The 21,059-nt window shown below is 40.4% G+C and overlaps 3 protein-coding genes across 4 annotated transcripts in view; 2 read left to right on the top strand and 1 right to left on the bottom strand.

Annotated features, from left to right (window-relative positions):
• The first annotated feature begins 110 nt into the window (after positions 1–110).
• On the top strand, positions 111–10,070 carry LOC138045183 (peroxidasin homolog). 2 transcript variants are annotated; one of them, XM_068891597.1, is made up of 9 exons: positions 111–503; positions 756–804; positions 1,301–1,507; positions 1,819–2,088; positions 3,436–3,711; positions 5,550–5,822; positions 7,030–7,203; positions 7,944–8,007; positions 8,629–10,070. In XM_068891597.1, exons 1-9 carry the CDS (start codon positions 150–152, stop codon positions 8,654–8,656), a joined length of 1,695 nt encoding a protein of 564 aa, XP_068747698.1. In that variant the 5' UTR covers positions 111–149; the 3' UTR covers positions 8,657–10,070. The 2 variants fall into 2 exon arrangements, with proteins under 2 accessions (XP_068747698.1, XP_068747697.1); XM_068891596.1 differs by having other exon boundaries at positions 7,944–10,070.
• On the bottom strand, positions 9,181–15,386 carry LOC138045189 (nucleolar protein 10-like). Its single transcript, XM_068891604.1, has 6 exons — positions 15,281–15,386; positions 14,273–14,359; positions 12,882–12,986; positions 11,959–12,167; positions 11,482–11,584; positions 9,181–10,068 (listed from the first exon to the last, which is right to left on the bottom strand). The coding sequence occupies exons 1-6, from the start codon at positions 15,317–15,319 to the stop codon at positions 9,931–9,933; spliced, it is 681 nt and encodes a 226-aa protein (XP_068747705.1). The 5' UTR covers positions 15,320–15,386; the 3' UTR covers positions 9,181–9,930.
• Positions 15,387–17,834: 2,448 nt separating this feature from the next.
• Positions 17,835–21,059, top strand: part of LOC138045184 (uncharacterized) — a 14,056-nt gene continuing 10,831 nt past the window's right edge. Inside the window, exons 1-4 of the mRNA XM_068891598.1 lie at positions 17,835–18,434; positions 18,666–18,714; positions 19,219–19,425; positions 19,623–19,892. Of these exons, the coding sequence (XP_068747699.1) occupies positions 18,081–18,434; positions 18,666–18,714; positions 19,219–19,425; positions 19,623–19,892 (880 nt within the window). The 5' untranslated portion in view covers positions 17,835–18,080. The remainder of the gene's footprint in view (positions 18,435–18,665; positions 18,715–19,218; positions 19,426–19,622; positions 19,893–21,059) is intronic.

Below are 21,059 nucleotides of genomic sequence, written 5' to 3'. Positions count from 1 at the left end.
TAGAAACCAACAAAGTCCATCGGAAGTAGCCAATCACAGCGCTGAATGTGAATGTGATTGGCGTTGGTGAAAACGAAACCCTTAGCTTGTTTGGTGCAGTGAAGGTTTAATCCGATCAAATCAAATACAGCGATACTTAAGTCAACGTAATGGCGGCATCTCCTGTTCATTCAAGTCATCTCACTTTAGTTGTGGTGCTTCATCTTGTTTTTTCAATCGTTTCCATTACTTTCCTATCGTATAAAGTTTATTTCCCGGATAACGAGCTCTCGACCAAAGTTTTTCATTTGGAGAAAGAACTTTTTTCAATTCGCGAGGAGATATCCCTCGCAGGAACGAGTTATGGCGTAACTACGGTTCCATCGCCAACGTCGAAGTCCACCGCAGCGAAATTCTATAGAAATGAACGATACCGTCGGACTGTCAGGAAAGAACCTAAATCAGGCTCTAAAGACGAGATTCGCCGTGCAGAATGCGTCAAGAATTTACTCAACAATCTGCAGGTATGTACGAATTCCCCATTGATGGATTCCATCCAAGTCCCCACGTCACATCAGTAGCGCCAGAGAAATGTTTGCTAACTTAAAAGTGATTCGCCACATGTAGTATTTTTATTCTCTCCTGAGCATTATGATACGGGCATTAAGAAATAATTTGGTTTTTATTTTGCCCTACATCTGTTTATCCGTATTCCTGTTTCGTATTGTTATCATTTTTTATGTTCTTTCAACGTAATTCTACTGTTCTGATTGAAGGTCACCGACATAGCTGTCAACGGAAGTGGGAAACTTGTCTGCATGAGAGGTCGGTAAAATTATATCAGCTTCTTTTGGTGAAATTCCAAACTTTCTTTTCTCAACAAATGCCAGCCAACAGTTTTTGTGTCGCCGCATAAAATAACAATGCCTTTGGTGCTTGTTTTTTCGTACATTTGAAACAATGACCTATTCGGAGTTAAGTGCCTAAATCCGGAAATTAAAAGGGCTCCGGGTGCATCCCTTCAAGATACAAAAAAATTCTGTCTTTCCACCATCAAAATGCGAGAAGTAGTACTGGTGATTGAAAAAAAAAAAGTGTCGATGCATGGTAAAAAATTTTGGAAGAGGAAAAACAGTTATATGGTGTGCACTCTTAGTATGTTTGAATTTCTTGGTGTTGTCCTTGGACAAATAAGGTTTTACTTCATTGTTTCTGCAACGTTACCTTACCTGCGATGCAGCTGAGCACCCATTGATGCGGGGGTCGATCTAAGGAGTGTAAACGGAAGCTATGTCAGAATTGTTTCTTCTTCTTTCATAAGGTCCCCGAGGCCCTCGCGGAGGGCCCGGTTCACCGGGTCCAGCAGGAAAACCAGGTCCCCGAGGCAGCACAGGAATACCAGGCTCACGTGGTCGTCGTGGTCGCAAAGGCACTGATGGAAAAACAGGCAAACCAGGGATTCCAGGAACAAGTGCCAATGAAACGTTCATTGAAAATGTGGTCAAGGAAATGATGATAACAAACTTTGGTGAGTAAACACATTAGCTCTTTCCAGGAGCCCATCTGGAGCGTGCAACTTCCATACAGCGTCTGTGAAACGGCGTTTTCACAAGTAGGTTTATTTTAAGACTAGCCCTTCCCGCGAATTAGGTCAAAAAACAAAGGCGGTTGCTGTGAGTTCACGTGACGTCACGGCGGCCATGTTAGAGGAGTGAAATTCTTCCTTTTGTTTTAGAATGAAAATATGGCTTCTGGTCACATGAGCGAAAACACTCTATTTCTTTAAAACATATCAAGCTTACACTTTACGGTCTGTTAAAATATCTGTTATACCAACAGGTCCTCCTCGATTTGTGACAAAGACTCCATCTCTCGTCTCTGTAAGAGAAGGGAAAAATCTGTCGCTGGAAATTTCTGTGTCCGGTAATCCAGCTCCAAAGATCACGTGGTCAGTGCATGGGAGAGACTACGGGGATAAAAGCCGATTTAACATTACTGATAAAATCTTCGAGATTACGAGCGTCCGCTTCGAAGATCAGGGAATGATCACGTGCCGAGCTGAAAATTTGTTTGGTATCCAAGAAACAAAAGTAGACCTTGTTGTTTTAGGTGAGCCGGTTTGTATTCATTTATGCCGTTATAAACGTTAGACAGGGAATGAACCGGAAACAATATCAAATTTCAGTGCTGGGTTTAAAAAAGGCCAAGTTTTTGTTCGTAGAAGAAGTGTCTTTGGCATAAATTTGACCATCGAAAATTACTACAGTACATTCGATAAAAAAAAATTTAAAATTATATCATTAAAAACCCCAAAAACAACATGACATCTCCACGCTGTCTTAGCGTCATTATCGAGTTAAAAACTATACAAGAATAAATCTTTGGTTACTGAAAACAATAGTAGCTAATCAAGTGGCCAACTAAAAGAAAACTTAGCAATTTCAGAGTCAGTTTTTATATTCAGATTAGACTTGATTTTCCTGATAAAGACCATTCATAATACTAAACAATTGGTTTTTTAAACTACTGTTCATTGTAGTATTTATAGAATTTATCTTGTATAATTTTTTTCACTCAATAACGACCGTCAGGATAGAGTCGAAACGTTATTTTTCTTTTTTTTTTCTTTCTTTAATTTTTTTATTTTTATTTTTTGCGTTTTATAAGAATTGATGTCATGACTGGATAGTGGATTGGATTCCCTGTACTGCATTTAATTTAACTATTGATTTACTGAGAGTGAGCTCTTAACAGGAAAATCTCTAACTGAGGCCTATCGCTCGGTTAATACAGTTGAAGGCCGAGATTTGAGATGTTCCTGAAAAGACGGAGCATTCATGGTTCATACGTTCTTAAGTGATTTGCTTCACAGCATCAGGCCTGGCATCATTGTCGGTTTAAGCGGATGCGATCATATAATATTCGGGTAATGCGAACGCTCATCAGTTTATTTCTTGTTTGAAATCGCAGTGACGCGTACTCTGTGAAAATATTTATATTCGAGACAAATGATTGCAATTTGGTTTGGTAAATGTGGTCGACATTCTAAAGAATCATGGGACAAACAAATGTCAAAAAATACAGGGAAGCGCCAATTGGTCCTGCATAAAATTTCCTTTGGTTTTTGTCCTCCATTTACCTGATTCCTAACAGGTTTGTGGGCATTATAGGATCATAAAATCCTTGCACGTTCATTCAGCCAATCAAACCGCTCGTGATATCGGCAACAAGCTCGAGCCATATAGTACAAGATGATGTTGGGAATCATGACGTGAAATCATCGAAACATGTCACTTTTGTCGTTAATCTCTCCTTTAAAATGTCTGACGAAATCGATTCTTGTATGTTTTCGACGAATTAGGCTCTCAGTCTGCCATCTTCATGACAAGAAACAATCTGAAATTAAACCGCTTTTCATTATGATATTCACCAATTTTGCGCTTCCCTCGTCTGTAGGTGCCCCACGGTTTCCCAAGTCTCCACCGGGTCAAGTCGTTAGTTATTTGGGCAAAGAGACGAAGCTGCAATGTAATGTTCTTGGTAATCCAACCCCTGAGGTGAACTGGGCCAGATCACCAGCAACACCATTACCTCATAACCGAACTGTGACCAGTAAAGACAGTCTTTTAATCACCAGCACTGCGGTCGATGATGGTGGAATCTATTTCTGTACAGCAACAAACAAATATGGGATGATTATTCACGGAACTTTCCTTAAAGCGAAACCAATTGGTGAGTTACTGAAAACTGAAATGGCAGTCTTTTGAAGCAATTGCTTGGTATTGAACGACATTGAAGGGCCAAAGCAGCATGGAAATATGATTAAAATAGTTATGAACAGAAAAATCCATAACCCAGAAGTCTCTATCTACGATGGCATGCGGCTCATCAGTTTTTTGTATTAGGGAGCTTTTGCAACGACGACGGCAACGGCAACGAGAACGTCGTCGTTAAACGTGAATCCGCGTCATTGTAATCGCTTTGCGACTGTTCCTAGCATTTTAACGTGACAAAGGTGTGACAAACCCTCAAGAACGAAACTAGCATGAACGGCAATAGTTTAGGGGAGAATTTATCCTCAAGCGCTGACGTTATCCCTAAAACCTCAAGATTTGGTCATTTAACGTTCTTGTTTTGCTGACGACGGCAAAGAAATAGACAGAAATGAAAAGATGTACTTGCAGGCCGTGAAAAGCAATTGCTTTTGCTTACCAAATATGCAAACACGACGCCTGTTCGGTGCGCATGCAGTGATCTCGTATGAAGGGGAATGTGAACTAGTTTTCTAATTCAATATGGCTGACCATATGACGCTCTCTCCTTGGTTCATTTATATTTTGTCGCAGCGACTTGTTGTCGGAAGTGTACACACGGTACACTAGGCGATAAGTCGCTGCGACACGTCGCGGGGACAAGTCGCCGCAACAATTCGCATTGTGTGACACGGTTAATTTCACGAAAATCAGTGTCGCTGCGGCAGAATTTTGTCGCCGCGATCAGTCGCACGAATTCAAACCAGTTTGAATTCGTGCGACTTATCGCAGCAACAAAATTAGCGGAAGCAGCGTTGTCGCATCGTGTGTACACTTCCGGCAACAAGTCGCTGCGACAAAATATGAATGAACCAATGAGAGAGCGTCATATGGTCTGCCATATTGAATTAGAAAATTAGTTCACATTCCCCCTCGTACGAGATCACTGCGTGCGCACCGAACAGGCGTCGTGTCGTAGCGACTTGTTTTGCAAGTAGTACACACGGAGCGACTTGTCGCAGAGACATGTCGCTGCGACTTGTCGACTAGTGTGTCCCGGTCTTTAGGACAGCTACTTCTAGATTTTTGCGTGAACAAAGCGTGGCGGTATTGTGTTCTTTGCCCGGTTCATGACTTTGCATTAAAGCAAGAGCAATCCCTCGTGCATAAACTAGATTGCAGACCAATCAATCATACGCGTTGTGGTCATCAGGGCCAATCTGATCGGCCATAATTTGGCGGGACCCTTATTCTGCTTCTGTTGTGAAGCATTTTGTTTTCAAGACCTCGGGTACATGAATTAAGTTTCCGCTGGAAAAAAAAACGAGAAAGGTCTTACACAATATAATAACGAAATTTGGGCTTTTGAAGTGCTGCATGGTATTTGCCGTCGGCAGGTTGTAAAACGACAGTCATCCGTGATAAAGGTCCGTTATTTCCATGCCTTTCAGCAGATCTATTTTTTCCTATACCAATCGGGATGTCTTCCTTTACCGTGCATGACTCCTCCATGCACCTATTAAGAGCGTAGCTTACCTGCAGAATAGTTTTGGTTTGAATTATTGTAGCTGTAAATGAAGCGGGTTCATTAGAGCATATCCATGCAGAGGAAAAAAACTTTAAAGTAAAGTGAGCGTTAAAAGTGATTCCAAGGTTCCCTTTCCTTTAATATTCCCAATAAAATTCAAGAAATTAGGTTAAATGTAGATTTATAGACTCTTAACCAAGCCATTCCCCAGGAACCTTTTCCTGCTCAATATTATGCCAAATTTTATATATAGTCTTATGAGGCATGTCTTTTGCCTTTAATTTTCTCAGAATCTCCTGTTTTCACCTCTAAGCCGGCGACTTTAATCACAGTACCCAACATTAGAGATTCTGTTCGAGTCAACTGCTCTGCCAAAGGATTGCCTCTACCGCAGATCACATGGTACAAGGATAACGTCATTATAAATTCCACCACTAATATCACCACAGACCAAGTGACCAGCGAGCATGAAATTAGTCAGTTTGAGCCCTCGGATCAGGCAACATACAAATGTGTTGTTCGCAATGAATACGGCGACACAATAACTGCAGCTGCAAGGATTGGTTAGTTATCGCGAAGTTTCATCAATTCGCACCTTTTGCAACCATTTCGTCTGTTTAAGAGTGTAATGCGCTCGTGAGAAGAATAGTAAGTTACTGGCTTAGCAACGAATGTCTTCCAACAATGACCCCAAGAGTGCGACCACTACCGAGAACACTCTTTGCCCTTCATTAACCGAAAATAGAAATTCATTTTATTTTACGGGAATTCAATAACATCTCGTCAAGGACTTGAAGATCCCACAGAAGATAGCTGTGAGTTGCAGACACAATTACATAACTTGGGAAGTACATATTCACACACTATGTGCCCGCGACTCACAGGTAGTCTGTCCTAATATCCTCAGAGGCTTTGACAATTCTTCTACGGATTTTGTTTGGAATTCTATTTCTTCTTCGCGGCATGCTGCATTAAATTTTTGTGCGTTTAAAGTGTACATGTACTTTCCATAAAAGACTATCAAAAAATGTAAATGACAGTGTTATTGATGTTATTGTTATTCCAAACACGTAATAGACTTTACAGGAAAGAAAATGACACCATAATGATGTTATTGAAGATGGATTACCATCATTGCGCCATTGAACCAACGAATGATTAAGATAACATTTATTCGTGAACATGTACTTCCTAAGATGTTATTGAATTCCCATAAAATTAAATGAATTTTTATTTTACTGATATTGAAGAGCATAAGGTTTAATTCAAGTTCTTTTTTGTGCAACCAATCAATTGCCAACCTCAAGGAAGACTCGTGTGATTGGGTAGTATTCAGGGAAGAAAATTGTTAATTAATTTAATAACCTGTAATTTCCAAGATCAAAATGTTCATTCTCCTAAATAATAGGTTTCTTTGTTGGGTAGTCATGAGAATTTGTTGTTATATCAAGATCACTCCTCTCAAGCTGATAATTATCTTCTTTCTCTATACCTGTCTGACTGGCCTTTCATTGAAATTCTGAGGAGAATTTACATTCTGATCACTCCTGGAAGTCAAAGCGTTAAATTGTTTAATTTCTTGTGATGCTTGCTGCAACGCTCCCCTTCCACGCGAAAACGTCGCTGAAGCAAGAATGCAAAATAAATCCTGCCAAAATCATAGCAGGCTATAAATTTATCCTTTGAAGAAAGAGTGGTTGTACAAAAATTAAATTATCCTTACAAGTTATTCAAGTTTGATTACGATCAGTGTCTTATCTTTATTCTCAGTTCTACCCAACTGTGGCGATCCAGGCAAACCAAACAATGCAATTGTTATCAGCACGAATCATTGGTCAGGGGGATATGTCAGATATCTCTGTCATCCAGGATATACAATGTTTGGTCAAGCTGTTAGGAAGTGTCTTCCCAGTGGACAGTGGAGCGGAGATATGCCGCCAACATGTGAGGGTTTAAGTCTCAAAGATAAGTTCTATTCTCTCCAGTGAATACCAAGAAATAAGTTGCAATATTTGAAGAAATACTTATATGATAATCCCTCGCATTCTTCTGGAGGAGTATATATCATCCTCAAAGTATGTTAATTTGAAGGAGTTGTATAGTTAGTCTTTCCAAATCCCGGTCTGACCGGTCAGTTCTGTCAGATGGAGAGCGTCCTAAATCACCTTAGTTTCTTATACAGTGGTTGACGAACTTACGTGTGTTTGGTTGGTTGGGAAGAGGAGGCGTGGTGCAGTGGTTAGGGCGTTGGGTTTGCATGCGGTTGTCCCGGGTTCAAATCCCGTTCTAACCGCTAGTCTGAGTTATTTCCGGTTCCCGTGTCCCGGATTCAACTCTACCAGCCAGTTGAAGTTCTTAATCATGTTTCTGTTAAATTTGAAGTACTTCTTTCAGATTATTTAAAAGTGGGTACCTGTAAACTAGCTTCAGGGTTCGTACGCGTCTTGAAAACCCTTGAAAACAAACAAAGCCCGATTCTCAATCTGTATCCTTGCTGCACAAGTAGCATCGGCTTTCAACATCCACTGCTTTGTCCACTGGCATATATTAAAATGTAACTGATCTCATTATGATGATTAAGGGGAAAACCTTTCGACAGGTTTTTATTAACCATTCACCGATAAATAATTAAAATAGAGATTCAATTTGCTTATACGAACTCAGCATTTGCGTTGATTTTTCAGGTACTGATAAACCAGAATGTCTTCGTCACACGACGATTGATGATCAAACGAGAGATTTTACCAGGTATTTTACCGCAAGTGGTCACAAGTGTGACTATCTTCTAACAGAGGGCTGGTACAGGTTTTTGCCCTTTCTTTCAATGGCCACAGCTTACAATTCTGGAAATACCGACTACTGTGACACCCACTATCGAGGGTGGTTAACCGGAAGTCATCCAACCGTTTCAGATGGCATTGTCAATCGAAAAGTTTGTTTTGCGCACTCATCAAGTTCAAGGTGTCCCTTCTCGACGTACATCAAGGTCCGAAACTGTGGGAAATTCTACGTCTACAAACTGAAACCCACACCAAATTGTCACCTTCGTTATTGCACCACTTTGTGAATGGTATTAACTCTGTCAGGGACAAAACCTGCACTTTTTACGCTTTCGCCGACAAATCACTCTTTACCAATACATCTCTTGTTGTCACCTCTTGTGTTTCATCAAGCATTTGTACATTCTACCATAGGAATTTTTCTTTGCATCCAGAGGTTGATTCCAAGCCACGTACAGAGCGTTTCACATGACGTCACGGCAGCCATGTTATTGTTCCAAAACAAAGAAATGGCGGCCATGATGGTGTACCAAACTAATCCTCCGGGAATTGAACTCTATTTTTATGCAAATACTTTCTTTTGTTTCAGAAAACCAGTATGGCTGCTGGTCACGTGAGTTGAAACGTTCTGTAGACCAATTTCGATAGAATTGAAGTGGCTATCACCTCCATCACTTTTCCACTTCATTTATTCTCTGAAATCGTCCCAAATACATTGTGGTTTTTTTTAGAACCTTTAGATTGCAATTTCACTTTTTTATTGGCTTTGAAAGATGGGAAAAGTGCTCACACTTTGATCAATAACCGAGCAATGAAATGGGGAATGGGTTCGATACCGTGTTGACGTCACAAATTAATTTTCATCGCTGTTTTCAAAGGGTTATATCAATGCAAATTAATTTGTGACGTCAACCAGGTATACAACCCATTCCTCTTCATTGCTCGGTTATGTATCAAAGTATGACAACTTTTCTCGTCGTTCAAAGCCATTAATTAAAAAAGTGAAATCTCAATCAAAAGGGACAATTTCGGAAAACAAATAAAGTGGGAAAGTGAGTTGAGGTGATAGGCACTTTAACTATATCTTAAAAGGAATAAACACGATTTCGATGCTCTGGGGAATGGAGAAAAGGTCAGAGTGATATATTTACTGCGTGTATTTTTCTGGACACAAGTAACGTTGATGTCGAAGAAGACAAATAGCAACGTTCATCATTTTTTAGTTCCAGTAGTTAACAAATTTCAACGTCAAAAGAAACGTTTGTCAACGGTGACTAGCGGCCACACCAGCATTGCAAGGCATACCAACAGTTGTGTGGTTGTCATGGTATTAATCACGATCAGCGCTAACCCTGATTCGAACAACACAGTCTCGATTAGTCAATAAAGTGACGAGAAATTTCTTGATAATCATCATAAAGTGAATTAATTCTTAATAAACTGCTACATTGCTGAAGACTTAAGACACCACAGCTTGGCATTTTGTAATTAAGCGATCTATGTTTCCTGCGAAGGAAACCCATACCACAACGTGTTAGACCACCAAAAGTGTATTTTACAAAGATGTCTGTTTCTTGTATTGGACTCCATGGAACCAGTAAACTCTAACATGGAACAGAGTTTCGATTATGAAAAACCGCGAGATGGTTCGAAAATGGATCGATAGAACTTCGCATCGGCCAATCCAACAGGATTTAACTTGGTAGATTGCCACCCTTTGGATGCTGCGCTGCTACGGTGTGGACTCCAAGAAGCTTCCTTGGTTTAGCAAGCGACCAGAAGAAGAACCAATTTTGAGTCTCACACTTGCGCAAATCTGAACACCACCGGCTCCGGATCTGAAATTACCCCATTCCACTTGACAGGCACGTGAAAATCTTGCTTGTCAGTATCACCTGACGCGTTTTCCTCTCCAGAAAACTGGTGCTCGTTTTTCTTTACTTAAAATGCTACGGGCTGAACGATGCAGCTTCCTTCGTTCCTCGACGTGCGCGCGCACCTCTTCGTTCCTTTGCATTTCTTTGTAACTCTGAAAAGAAAAGCATTCCATAAATATAACACAACACAGCTCTTTAAAAAAGCCAACGTCATTTGATCGATATTGGACGAAGCTTTTATCAGGGGCGGATATACAATCCTGGACAAAATGTCATGGGACACTTTTAACAATGAGCACAAACATCGCTTCAATTAAAGGTTTACCTGATATTTTATAATAATTCCCCTCATTATCCCCTACCCCTCCCTCCCCCAAGCATTGTTGAAAGAAACTGCCGCATTTCTCAATGTTTCACGGATTCCAATCAACATTGAAAGGGGGAGGGAGGTTGTATGACAGTGTGCCAAGAGTTTTGTCCAGGGTTGTTGGGGCTGCAGAGAGTTAAGCGCTTCCTGAGAGCATGAATTTCACTTAGCTTCTCATCTTCCTTTCACGTTTAAAAATAGTTGTGAAAGCCTGGTTTACATTGGATAAACTACTGTCAAAACCTCTCCTAACCTATGGCCATAGCTGTTTGCGCTCCAAAAAACTTAGCGCTCTGAATAACTTGAGATGGAGAATGAGAAATCAAATCAAGACGATAATACAACGAAACCAGAAATCCATTAGAGTCCAAAAGAGTCGGTCTCTCTTATTTGGCCTGGGCCAATCAGGTTACGGTATTATTTAAATTTATAAGAATACAACTCCAACCAAATAATGGCCAATCAGATTGAAACTCATGACCGCAACGCCTCTGATTGGCCTGCAACCAAATAGCCGCGCGAGCGATTGCTCGCTTGTGCGAAATGCAAAACCATCGATCGGGCAGGGAACGCAATGACGTCATTTTTCCCGCAAAAAAAACACACACACACACATCTAGCGGTAGCCGTACTAAAAAAAGTAATACCGTTAACTGATAGGCCGTATTCCGAGGTAGATCGAGCCTCCTGGGCTATTGTCTTCCGTCGAAACTTAATGTTTCCTTGCATTCTCTTGTTGTAATTAAGTGAAGCACGATTCCCCGGGCGAGTGTCGTCTTGACTGACGTTTCAACAAGCTGAACGGAAGTCAACTTCAGAGTCAAGTATCATCCAAAACGGTGGAACCTGAGCGGAGGTCATCTTCTGAGTCCCTTGGCTCAGAAGAAGACTTCCGCTCAGGTTGTCGAAATGTCAGTCAATGTCATCCTAAACAGGCCTTGTACACTCACCCGGATGATTGAACTTCACTTAATAGGCTATTTCTGAGTTCATGTCTGCCCCCTCTTCAAAGCGAGTCTAAGTGCGAAGTTTTCGTGATGGTAATTAGTTATTTTTTACATATGAAAGAAAACTAATTTTCACAAGAAAAACTTCGCACTTAGACTCGCTTTGAAGAGGAGGCAGACATGAACCCGGAAATGGTCTATTCAATGATATGTCTCACGATTCTCCTGTTGATTGCAAACATTTTCCCTACCTTTTTCACTTGGAAAGTAATCTCCTTTTCACCTGACATTGATCCTGTCGGCCTTACCATACCAGAGTTCTCTTCGAGTTGCAGTCTTTTGCCCAAAGATACCCTAATAATAGGAAAACACATTGCGTGGATGTTCAATTTGTGGTACGACGCAAAGCTTCAAAGCCTCCCTCCCCTCCCTGATTATTTGAAAAACCACTATTACTTAAATCTCGTTTTTGCATAGAACAGAAATTCCGACAACAGAATGGTAATCGCGTTCAATCCGATTTTCCAGCCAATAGTGCTTGCGCCAAAATTATCGCGAAGGCATACTTTGAACATTTCGATCAAGTCCAATGTAATATACCGTTCATTTTGAAAATAAATAAATGAATCCCAAAAGGGCAGAAAAATCGGAGTTGACTTCCTATTTTGGAGAGGTGCCGAGTACCAAGATGTGCCCTTAACATTAATATGGTTAAAACAGAAACTAACTTCTTTTCCTTCAAGGCTGCTGTTGATTTCGCTGATTTCACAGTTGTAAAGTTCTCTCCTGATTTAAGTTCGTAAAATTTCGGTTTGCTCAGCACTGGTCTCTCCTCGTTTTTTCTGGCTTCTTTTCGCTGTTTCTTCAGTTCCTCGCGCCATTCCCTTTCATCTTCTGAGCTGCTTGATTCCTCCTCGCTCGGACGGCCCTCGGGTTCCTGCACAAGAAATCAAACCTTCAAACGACCGACGACCAGATGGCTCAGTGGAGAGTGCACTCGACTTTCGTGCGCGAGGCCTCGGGTTCGAACCCCGGCCGGATCAAAGCGAACAAGGTCTTTAAATAACTAGATTAGGAGCAGTCCCTCTTTCATCGCTTAGTTAGTCGACCGCTGACGGTCGCGGGACGTCTGGATTCGAATTTCTTGCTTGTCCTCTCCTCGCGTGCGACTAAATAAGCGGCGAAAGAGGGACTTCTCGTAGACTATTAAATGTTCCATCAAGACCTTTAAGTCTTCTCGGTAGGCCCCTTCTCACAATATTTAGTCGTAAATAGTTCTTTGGGACGTAAAAAAAGCACTCATTGCTCGAAAAGAGCAGCAGTAGTCTCCTGTGTTGTGGGCTGGCCTTTGAGTGTAAGTGCAAATATTACACAGGCCCCCATCAGCTCTATAGCTGCTAAAATATAATTATACTAACCTGCCTCAGCAAATACACAAAAACAAAACAATAAACAACGAATTACTTACACTGATACATGAACCACAGAAATGAGGTGCTTGTGACGTTGGAATCAACTGATTATCGTGATCGCGTTCGCAGAAGCAAATGAAGCAGTTGCTAAACTGTTAACACGTTACGCATATTCTTTTTCTACGAGTCCGTCAATTCTAATAAATATTCTGAGATAGATGAAGCAATAAGCGGCTTACCTCAATTTCATCGAATTGTTCAAGTAACCCCTCTTTTTCTTTTTTGTATCGTTTTTGTCTCTCTTTGTCTTGTTTGGACACAACTGGACGAATCAGCTTGTATTCCTGTAAGATACACATCATTTTTGCTACTTTTACATCTGGAGAATGGCCTTAAAAGAAGAAGCGAACTGTGCACCATTCGGTTTGTTGTATTCGTTGAAAACTGTTCTCCGCGGAACTCGAGACAGCATGAAGACGCGCGCAGTAAAATAGAAAAGTAGGAAAGCTGATGACCACAAAACCGGCCAAGGTTCTGCTATGACGAAAGGTTTCTCCAGTTGTAAATGTCAGTGTTTTAATAAATCATCTTCACGACGGCAAAGTGAAAGTAACTCAACAGCTCTTATCAGTGAGTGCAGCGGAGGGGGGGGGGGGGTTCATGTTGCAACTCTCGTGAGGTACAATGATGAAAATCATGGCTTGCTACTAAAACCATACCAACAGATTAAACAAAAGAAATAAGAAATGCCAATGAAACACTGAAAGACTTGGACAACGCGGGAAATGACCAAATTAGAATGCTGCACTTGCATTCGCCCGGGTTCTAATCTCGTTCCGTTCCGATCACTGCAACAATTCGTCGCTGGTGATTTTCAACTAGTCTTCCCCTGCGTTTTGGGGCTTTCAACCATGCAGTGTTGGGAAAGTTAAGATTATGATTTCCTTATATAAATTGTCTTGCTCCTTTTCTCTCACACCGTAACCCTGCACTCGCTTCAAGTTGTTACCTTGAATTTACAAATTCACCATTTCGCAAAATACTGTAGCTTCTGCCACAGTTTTTTAAAATGACGGTCCAACGAGCACTGCATGACAGTCAAACTTTCTGGTTGGTATTCTTGACCGTCCTTTTTTATAATTTCAGCGAAAAAACGGCAAAAAACTGCATGTAGCTCATGACGGGGGATAGCTTCCAACTTTCTCGCTTCGTTACGCTGTTTTAGTTTTGGTTTTTGCCTCTCAGGTTGGCAAGCTCTTCTTCCGGCAACGTAGGCGATCTCACATTTGCGGTAAGATCGCTGAGAAAGTCCTGAGAAATGGAAAAATTTGGCAAATCTCCGTGGCAAAACTCCGCCATTGTCAACTACTACAAACAGAGACAACAACGCCGATGTATGCTTTGTGCTGATTGGCTAGTTTCTATTACCCATTGTATTTTCTGGGATTTGATTGGCTTAAGACAAAATGTCCTATATTTTCTAAATACAGTTTGCCTGTTTTTAAAGGAAAACCCTATCTGAAACTATCCAAATTAATCCTTAATTGGACATTTTAAAGAATTAAAGAATAATAGCTATGCTGACAATTGCAGATTAACTACCAGCTATATAATTAGACCCACAACTCACCTCGCTTGCTTCATCCACCTGAAAGTCTGGATTAGTAAACATGGCGGAGAACCTGTCATCTCCCAACGGATTACTGACGTCAGTGGTCTGAAAAAAAGACGTCCACTTTTGAAGAGGAAATAACTATTGCCAGGGTTGATAATAATTGCCTTGATGTTCTAATTCAAGAAATATAAACAAAATTAAAGAATTCCGGAATGATCTTTCCGACTTATCCAGGAGTGATAAGAGCCTCTTGTCGCAGGGTACATTACAAGTGCAATACCAAAAAAATTACACTCCAAGTTGCGGAAGGGCATTGCACTCTGCTAGTGAAATCTGCAAAGGACCTACTCGCCAAAGCAACAATTAACGACAATCGCCGATTCACACTAGCAGCTTGAATCGAATAACAAATTAACGGAAGATTTGCTCGTCTAATGTAAATTCTAGACGGACAATTTACCTGATGCTTGTCGTACGGTTGTAAATTCATATCAAAACGGACAAAATGAAAGTTCTTATAACAGCAAAACTAATTTCCTCAGCTATTGAGATGTTCCATCATGAACCACAACTCTCTCTAAGCTAGTTCAATTCTCTTTAAAATGCAACCGGCACTTTTTCTTGTGGTGTAACGGTTAGCGCTAACCGCGTTCAATGCCATGGAAACCTATAGGTTTTAATACCCCTTAACTAATGGTTAGCGCTAACTAGGCTTCGAGCAACCGGTCCCAAAAAAACAAATCGACCTTGAAAAATAATCTTGATAGACGACCAAACTCGCGGTCAAAATAAGAGTTTGGCCGTGGCCCCCGCATGATTTTGTCCGCTGAGACGACTACGCCGTTCAGATGATTTGTTCCTCTCTAGTGAAACAATTACGAATATTTTAGTCTTACGAGTCCCTTTCGGAAAAAATAGGGCTCATTGAGCTGAGTAGTTGACGAAACCGCACACACAAAATAACATTAAAAGACAATGAATGATATTTCAACATCACTGTTTTCACGAGAAAATGTTACTTACATTTACTGTCTTCTTCTTGGTATCCTTTTTCGCTACCATCAGCTTCTCGGCTAAGCTACGGTTTACTTTCGGGAGTTTCTAGTTAAGAAAGGCGCAGTACAATTACAAGGGAACGAAAGGTTTACCATGTACAATTCTACATTATCCTCCACAAAATCTAAGTAATTAAAATAGAGATTGAATAGTTTGTATGAACCCGCCTTGTGTTGATCAGTGCAGGTACTGATAAACCAGAATGTGTTCGTCACCTGACGATTGATGATCCAACGAGATATTATTATTTCAACATTTATGGTTCAAATGTTTACAAGTGTGACCATCGCCTGACAAGGGGCTGGTACAAGTTCTTAATTGGTACAGTAATGGCCACAACTTACCGATCTGGAAGTTCGCGCCACTGTGACACCAATTATCGAGGGTGGTTAACCGAAAGTCATCCATCCGTTTCAGATGGGATTGTCAATCGCAAAGTTTGTTTTACTCACTCATCAAGTTCAAGGTGTCTTACTCGACGTACATCAAGGTCCGAAACTGTGGGGAATTTTACGTCTAAAAACTGAAACTCACACTAAATTGTTACCTTAATTATTGCACCGATCGGTGAATGGTATTGACTCTGTCAGGGACACAACCTGCACTTTTTAGGCATTGTATATGTCATCACATACGCGAAGAAATTACTGAATGCTGATTGGCTGACGCCGAGAGTTCTCCTATGCCAGCCTCCGAACACTGAGCAGCCCAAAGGGACTCCGGGAAGACGGTAGGCGCCGATGGGGAAATAGGGGAATCTTTGCCTCATTAAGCACTATCGTTTTATAATCAGTCAGCCGACAATAAGGGACTTAATGTTGAAAGTGCACTGTATAATGAACTATCTCTGAAAATTTGAATGCGCTCTGAGCATTGATGCTTTCAAAATTTGAAGGTTTACAAAAAATGTCCGCTATTATTAGCGAGTTTGCCACCAAAGAATTTATCAGTTTTTGATGGCTAATAATTGGCTCGTTATCAGAGCTTTTTATGAAAGGCCTCAAATTGGAGATTGATTTCAAATTGGGGGTTAAGAGTGGGATAGGGATTCTCCACTTTCTGGGGTGTTCTGCATTCGCAAAATGCCCTCTTTCTTTAGTGAGTTATCCTACAAAGAAATTTATAAGATAGAGCGCTTTTCAGTACTTTTAGAAAAAAGGACGAATCAAAAGAAGAAAATGGAGGTAAGCAAAATTCACTTTAGAATCTCTTTCAATCTAAAAATCGGCCAGCTAAATTAACAATGGCATGACAATCGTATTTGATACATGTAGTCTAATAAATACAACTTATTGGAGCAGTGCAAGAATTTTTAAAGGTTTTCATAGATATCGATTAGTCCACCAGATTCAATTTTGACAAGCCAACAGTTAAAAGATGCAAGGGGAATGAATATCACCGTACCAACTGTAAGAAAACACAAAATTTTGGATTATATTATTTACTAGCCTTCATACAGTCTTATGCCTGCTTGCCCTTCTCCCTACCCCATTTATTGCAGAGCAACGCTAAAATAGCTTGTATTCATTGTGGTGTTTTGTCTACTCGAAAAACGTGCCATGCCCTCTTTGTTAAAACTGACTGAGGTCATTTACGAGTCATATAAGAACACATCAGACATGGCATATCAACCGTGAACGAGCTTGAACGAATATAGGTAAACTATCTTACTCCTCGACAAATGAAGAGGTTAATTAATGTTTAAAAAAAAGCTATGGTGTTGCGTCGGTTGTAGAGTTAAACACCATCTCGGTGGCAACTCTGCTTCTCTGTGAAGCGAACATTCGCACAGATTTGCTTTCACCTCGGATTAGTAGATAAGACTGATTGAAAATAGACCTTCTCCTATATCTCGAGAGAACAATGAAGTAAATTTAATCTCATGAAGAACTCTTGGCTGAAGCTCAAGGAATCCAACTGGGGGGAGGTGTACTCCCAGAAAAATGGGGTGGGAGTGTGCAGCCCCCTTGCTAAAACCCTCACCCTAATTCAGACCAAAGTCTACGATTTTTGCTATCCTATTTCAGACCTATTTTCAGACATTATTTCAGCTTTTACACGGTTGGCTTAATAATTTGAGAAGGGCTGTGTTGATGGTCTTATCGCCTAATAATGAAGAAGAATTCGAAGCTTCTTTTTAAAAACCGTGATACCCAATTCAAGACTTGAGTAAACAAACTATACCCTATTTCGGACCAAAAGGGTCAAAATCGATACCCTATTTCAGACCAAATCGGCTAAAACACCATACCTTTTAAGACCACACATACCTATATACTCATATAAGGGAGTACTTCCCCCCCCCCCCCCTAATCCTCTAATCCTCCTCCGGGTGAATACACAAAGTGGAATTCTTTGTAGACTACTGTGTTGCATAAAATGAGAGCCAGGTTTTCCGGGTTCCGGGTTCCGGGTTTCCCGTTTGAATACAAGCTTTACTAACGCTAAAAGCTAACAATGTGAAGATTACATCGTAAGAATTTTAATTACCCTGGTGTTTGGAATCTTCGCACTAAATTTGAGATTCACTTCTGAATCTAATTATTGTGCGCCTTCATAACTCATTAATCTACGATTTTGTTTTTCAACGACGTCAATCAGTTTGCAGACAATCGCAGTAGAAACCAACAAAGTCCATTGGAAGTAGCCAATCACAACGCTGAATGTGAATGTGATTGGCGTTGGTGAAAACGAAACCCTTAGCTTGTTTGGTGCAGTGACGGTTTAATCCGATCAAATCAAAGACAGCGATAGTTAGGTCAACGTAATGGCGGCATCTCCTGTTTATTCAAGTCATCTCACTTTAGTTGTGGTGCTTCATCTTGTTTTTTCAATCGTTTCCATTACTTTCCTATCGTATAAAGTTTATTTCCCGGATAACGAGCTCTCGACCAAAGTTTTTCATTTGGAGAAAGAACTTTTTTCAATTCGCGAGGGGATATCCCTCGCAGGAACGAGTTATGGCGTAACTACGGTTCCATCGCCAACTTCGAAGTCCACTGCAGGGAAATTCTATAGAAATGAACGATACCGTCGGACTGTCAGGAAAGATCCTAAATCAGGCTCTAAAGACAAGATTCGCCGTGCAGAATGCGTCAAGAATTTACTCAACAATTTGCAGGTATGCAGGTATTGATGGATTCCATCCAAGTCCCCACATCAGTAAAATGTTTTCTAACTTAAAAGTGATTCGCCACATGTAGTATGTTTATTTTCTCCTGAGCATTGTTATACGGGCACTAAGAAATAATTTGGTTTTATTTCGCCGTACATCTGTTTATCGGTATTCCTGTTTCGTATTGTTTATCATTGTTTATGTTCTTTCAACGTAATTCTACTGTTCTGATTGAAGGTCACCGACATCCCTGTCAACGGAAGTGGGAAACTTGTCTGCATGAGAGGTCGGTAAAATTATATCAGCTTCTTTTGGTGAAATTCCAAACTTTATTTTCTCAACAGAAGCCAGCCAAGAGTCTTTGTGTCGCCGCATAAATGCAATGCCTTTGGTGCATGTTTTTTCGTACATTTGAAACAATGACCGATTCGGAGTTAAGCGGCTAAATCCGGAAATTAAAAGGGCTCTGTTGGCTGGGAGAATTTCTTTTCAATTCGCGTACAATAAAAATCTGTCTTTGCACCATCAAAATGCGAGAAGTAGTACTGGTGATTGAAAAAAAAAGTGTCGATGCACGGTAAAATTTTTGGAAGAGAAAAAACAGTTATATGGTGTGCACTCTTAGTATGTTTGAATTTCTTGGTGTTGTCCTTGGACAAATAAGATTTTACTTCATTGTTTCTGCAACGTTACCTTACCTGCGATGCAACTGAGCACCCATTGATGCGGGAGTCGATCTAAGGAATGTGAACGGAAGCTATGTCAGAATTGTTTCTTCTTCTTTCATAAGGTCCCCGAGGCCCTCGCGGAGGGCCAGGTTCACCGGGTCCAGCAGGAAAACCAGGTCCCCGAGGTAGCACAGGACTACCAGGTTCACGTGGTCGTCGTGGTCACAAAGGCACTGATGGAAAAACAGGTAAACCAGGGATTCCAGGAACAAGTGCCAATGAAACGTTTATTGAAAATTTGGTCAAGAAAATGATGGTAACAAACTTTGGTGAGTAAACATTGTGAACTGAATAATTATCTCTTCCTTAGTAGCTCCATACCTTACGCCATTGTACTCCATTTTTATTCTTCCTTTTGTTTTAGAATGCAAATATGGCTTCTGGTCACATGAGCGAAAACACTCTAGTTCTTCAAAAACATATCAAGCTTACACTTAGTCTGATAAAATATCTGTTATACCAACAGGTCCTCCTCGATTTGTGACAAAGACTCCTTCGCTCGTCTCTGTAAGAGAAGGGGAAAATCTGTCGCTGGAAATTTCTGTATCCGGTAATCCAGCTCCAAAGATCACGTGGTCAATGCATGGTCAAGATTACCGGGATAGAAGCCGATTTAACATTACAGATAAAATCTTCGAGATTAGGGCCGCCCGCTTCGAAGATCAGGGGATGATCACTTGCCGAGCTGAAAATTTGTTTGGTATCCAAGAAACAAAAGTAGACCTTGTTGTTTTAGGTGAGCCGGTTTGTATTCATTTATGCCGTTATAAACGTTAGACAGGTAATGAACCGGAAACAATATCAAATTTCAGTGCTGGGTTTAAAAAACGCCAAGTTTTTGTTCCTAGAAGAAGTGTCTTTGGCATGCATTTGACCATCGAAAAATACTACAGTACATTTGATAAAAGAATTTTAAAATTAGATCGTTAAAAACCCCCAAAACAACAAGACGTCTCCACGCTATCGTAGCGTCATTATCGAGTTAAAAACTATACAAGAATAAATCTTTGGTTACTGAAAACAATAAAAGCTAATCAAGTGGCCAACTAAAAGAAAACTTAGCAATTTCAGAGTCCGTTTTTATATTCAGATTAGACTTGATTTTCCTGATAAAGACCATTCATAATACTAAATAATCGGTTTTTTTAACTACTGTTCATTGTAGTATTTATAGAATTTTTCTTGTATAATTTTTTTCACTCAATAACGACCGTCAGGATAGAGTCGAAACGTTATTTTTCTTTTGTTTTCTTTCTTTTATTTTTTATTTATTTATTTGCCTTTTATAAGAATTGATGCCATGAATGGATAGTGGATTGGATTCCCTGTACTGCATTTAATTTAACTATTGATTTACTGAGAGTGAGGTCTGAACAGGAAAATCTCAAACTGAGGCCTATCGCTCGGTTAATACAGTTGAAGGCCTAGGTTTGAGATGTTCCTGAAAAGACGGAACATTCAAGGTTTATTAATCTTTAGTAATTTCCTTCACAGTAGCAGGCCTGGCATCATTGTTGGTTTAAGCGGAAGCGATCACTTAATATTCGGGTAATGCGAACGCTCATCAGTTAATTTCTTGTTTGAAATCGCACTGACGCATACTCTGTCAGAGTATTTATATTCGAGACAAATGATTGCAATTTGGTTTGGTAAATGTTGTCGACATTCTAAAGAATCAAGGGACAAACAAATGTCAAAAAATACAGGGAAGCGCCAATTGGTCCTGCATAAAATTTCCTTTGGTTTTTGTCCTCCATTTACCTGATTCCTAACAGGTTTGTGAGCATTATAGGATCATAAGATCCTTGCACTTACATTCAGGCAATCAAACCGCTCGTTATATCGGCAACAAGCTCGAGCCATATAATGATGACATGAAATCATCGAAACATGTCACTTTTTT

The sequence above is a fragment of the Montipora capricornis genome, chromosome 4 (genome assembly GCF_036669925.1).
Source record: "Montipora capricornis isolate CH-2021 chromosome 4, ASM3666992v2, whole genome shotgun sequence".
Classification (NCBI taxonomy): domain Eukaryota; kingdom Metazoa; phylum Cnidaria; class Anthozoa; order Scleractinia; family Acroporidae; genus Montipora; species Montipora capricornis.
The sequence above is the reverse complement of the archived record's forward strand: the minus strand, read 5'-3'. Positions and strand labels throughout refer to the sequence as shown.

What these genes read in the sequence shown, in the direction of transcription:
- LOC138045183 (XM_068891596.1), top strand. Translation starts at nt 150, where the DNA reads ATGGCGGCATCTCCTGTTCATTCAAGTCATCTCACTTTAGTTGTGGTG. An exon ending in ATTTACTCAACAATCTGCAG is followed by an intron (nt 504 to 755) that starts GTATGTACGAAT and finishes TTCTGATTGAAG; the next exon opens with GTCACCGACATAGCTGTCAA. An exon ending in GAAACTTGTCTGCATGAGAG is followed by an intron (nt 805 to 1,300) that starts GTCGGTAAAATT and finishes TTCTTTCATAAG; the next exon opens with GTCCCCGAGGCCCTCGCGGA.
- LOC138045189 (XM_068891604.1), bottom strand. Translation starts at nt 15,319, where the DNA reads ATGGTAGCGAAAAAGGATACCAAGAAGAAGACAGTAAAT. An exon ending in AACAATTCGATGAAATTGAG is followed by an intron (nt 12,168 to 12,881) that starts GTAAGCCGCTTA and finishes TTTCTTGTGCAG; the next exon opens with GAACCCGAGGGCCGTCCGAG. An exon ending in TTACTTTCCAAGTGAAAAAG is followed by an intron (nt 10,069 to 11,481) that starts GTAGGGAAAATG and finishes TTTTCTTTTCAG; the next exon opens with AGTTACAAAGAAATGCAAAG.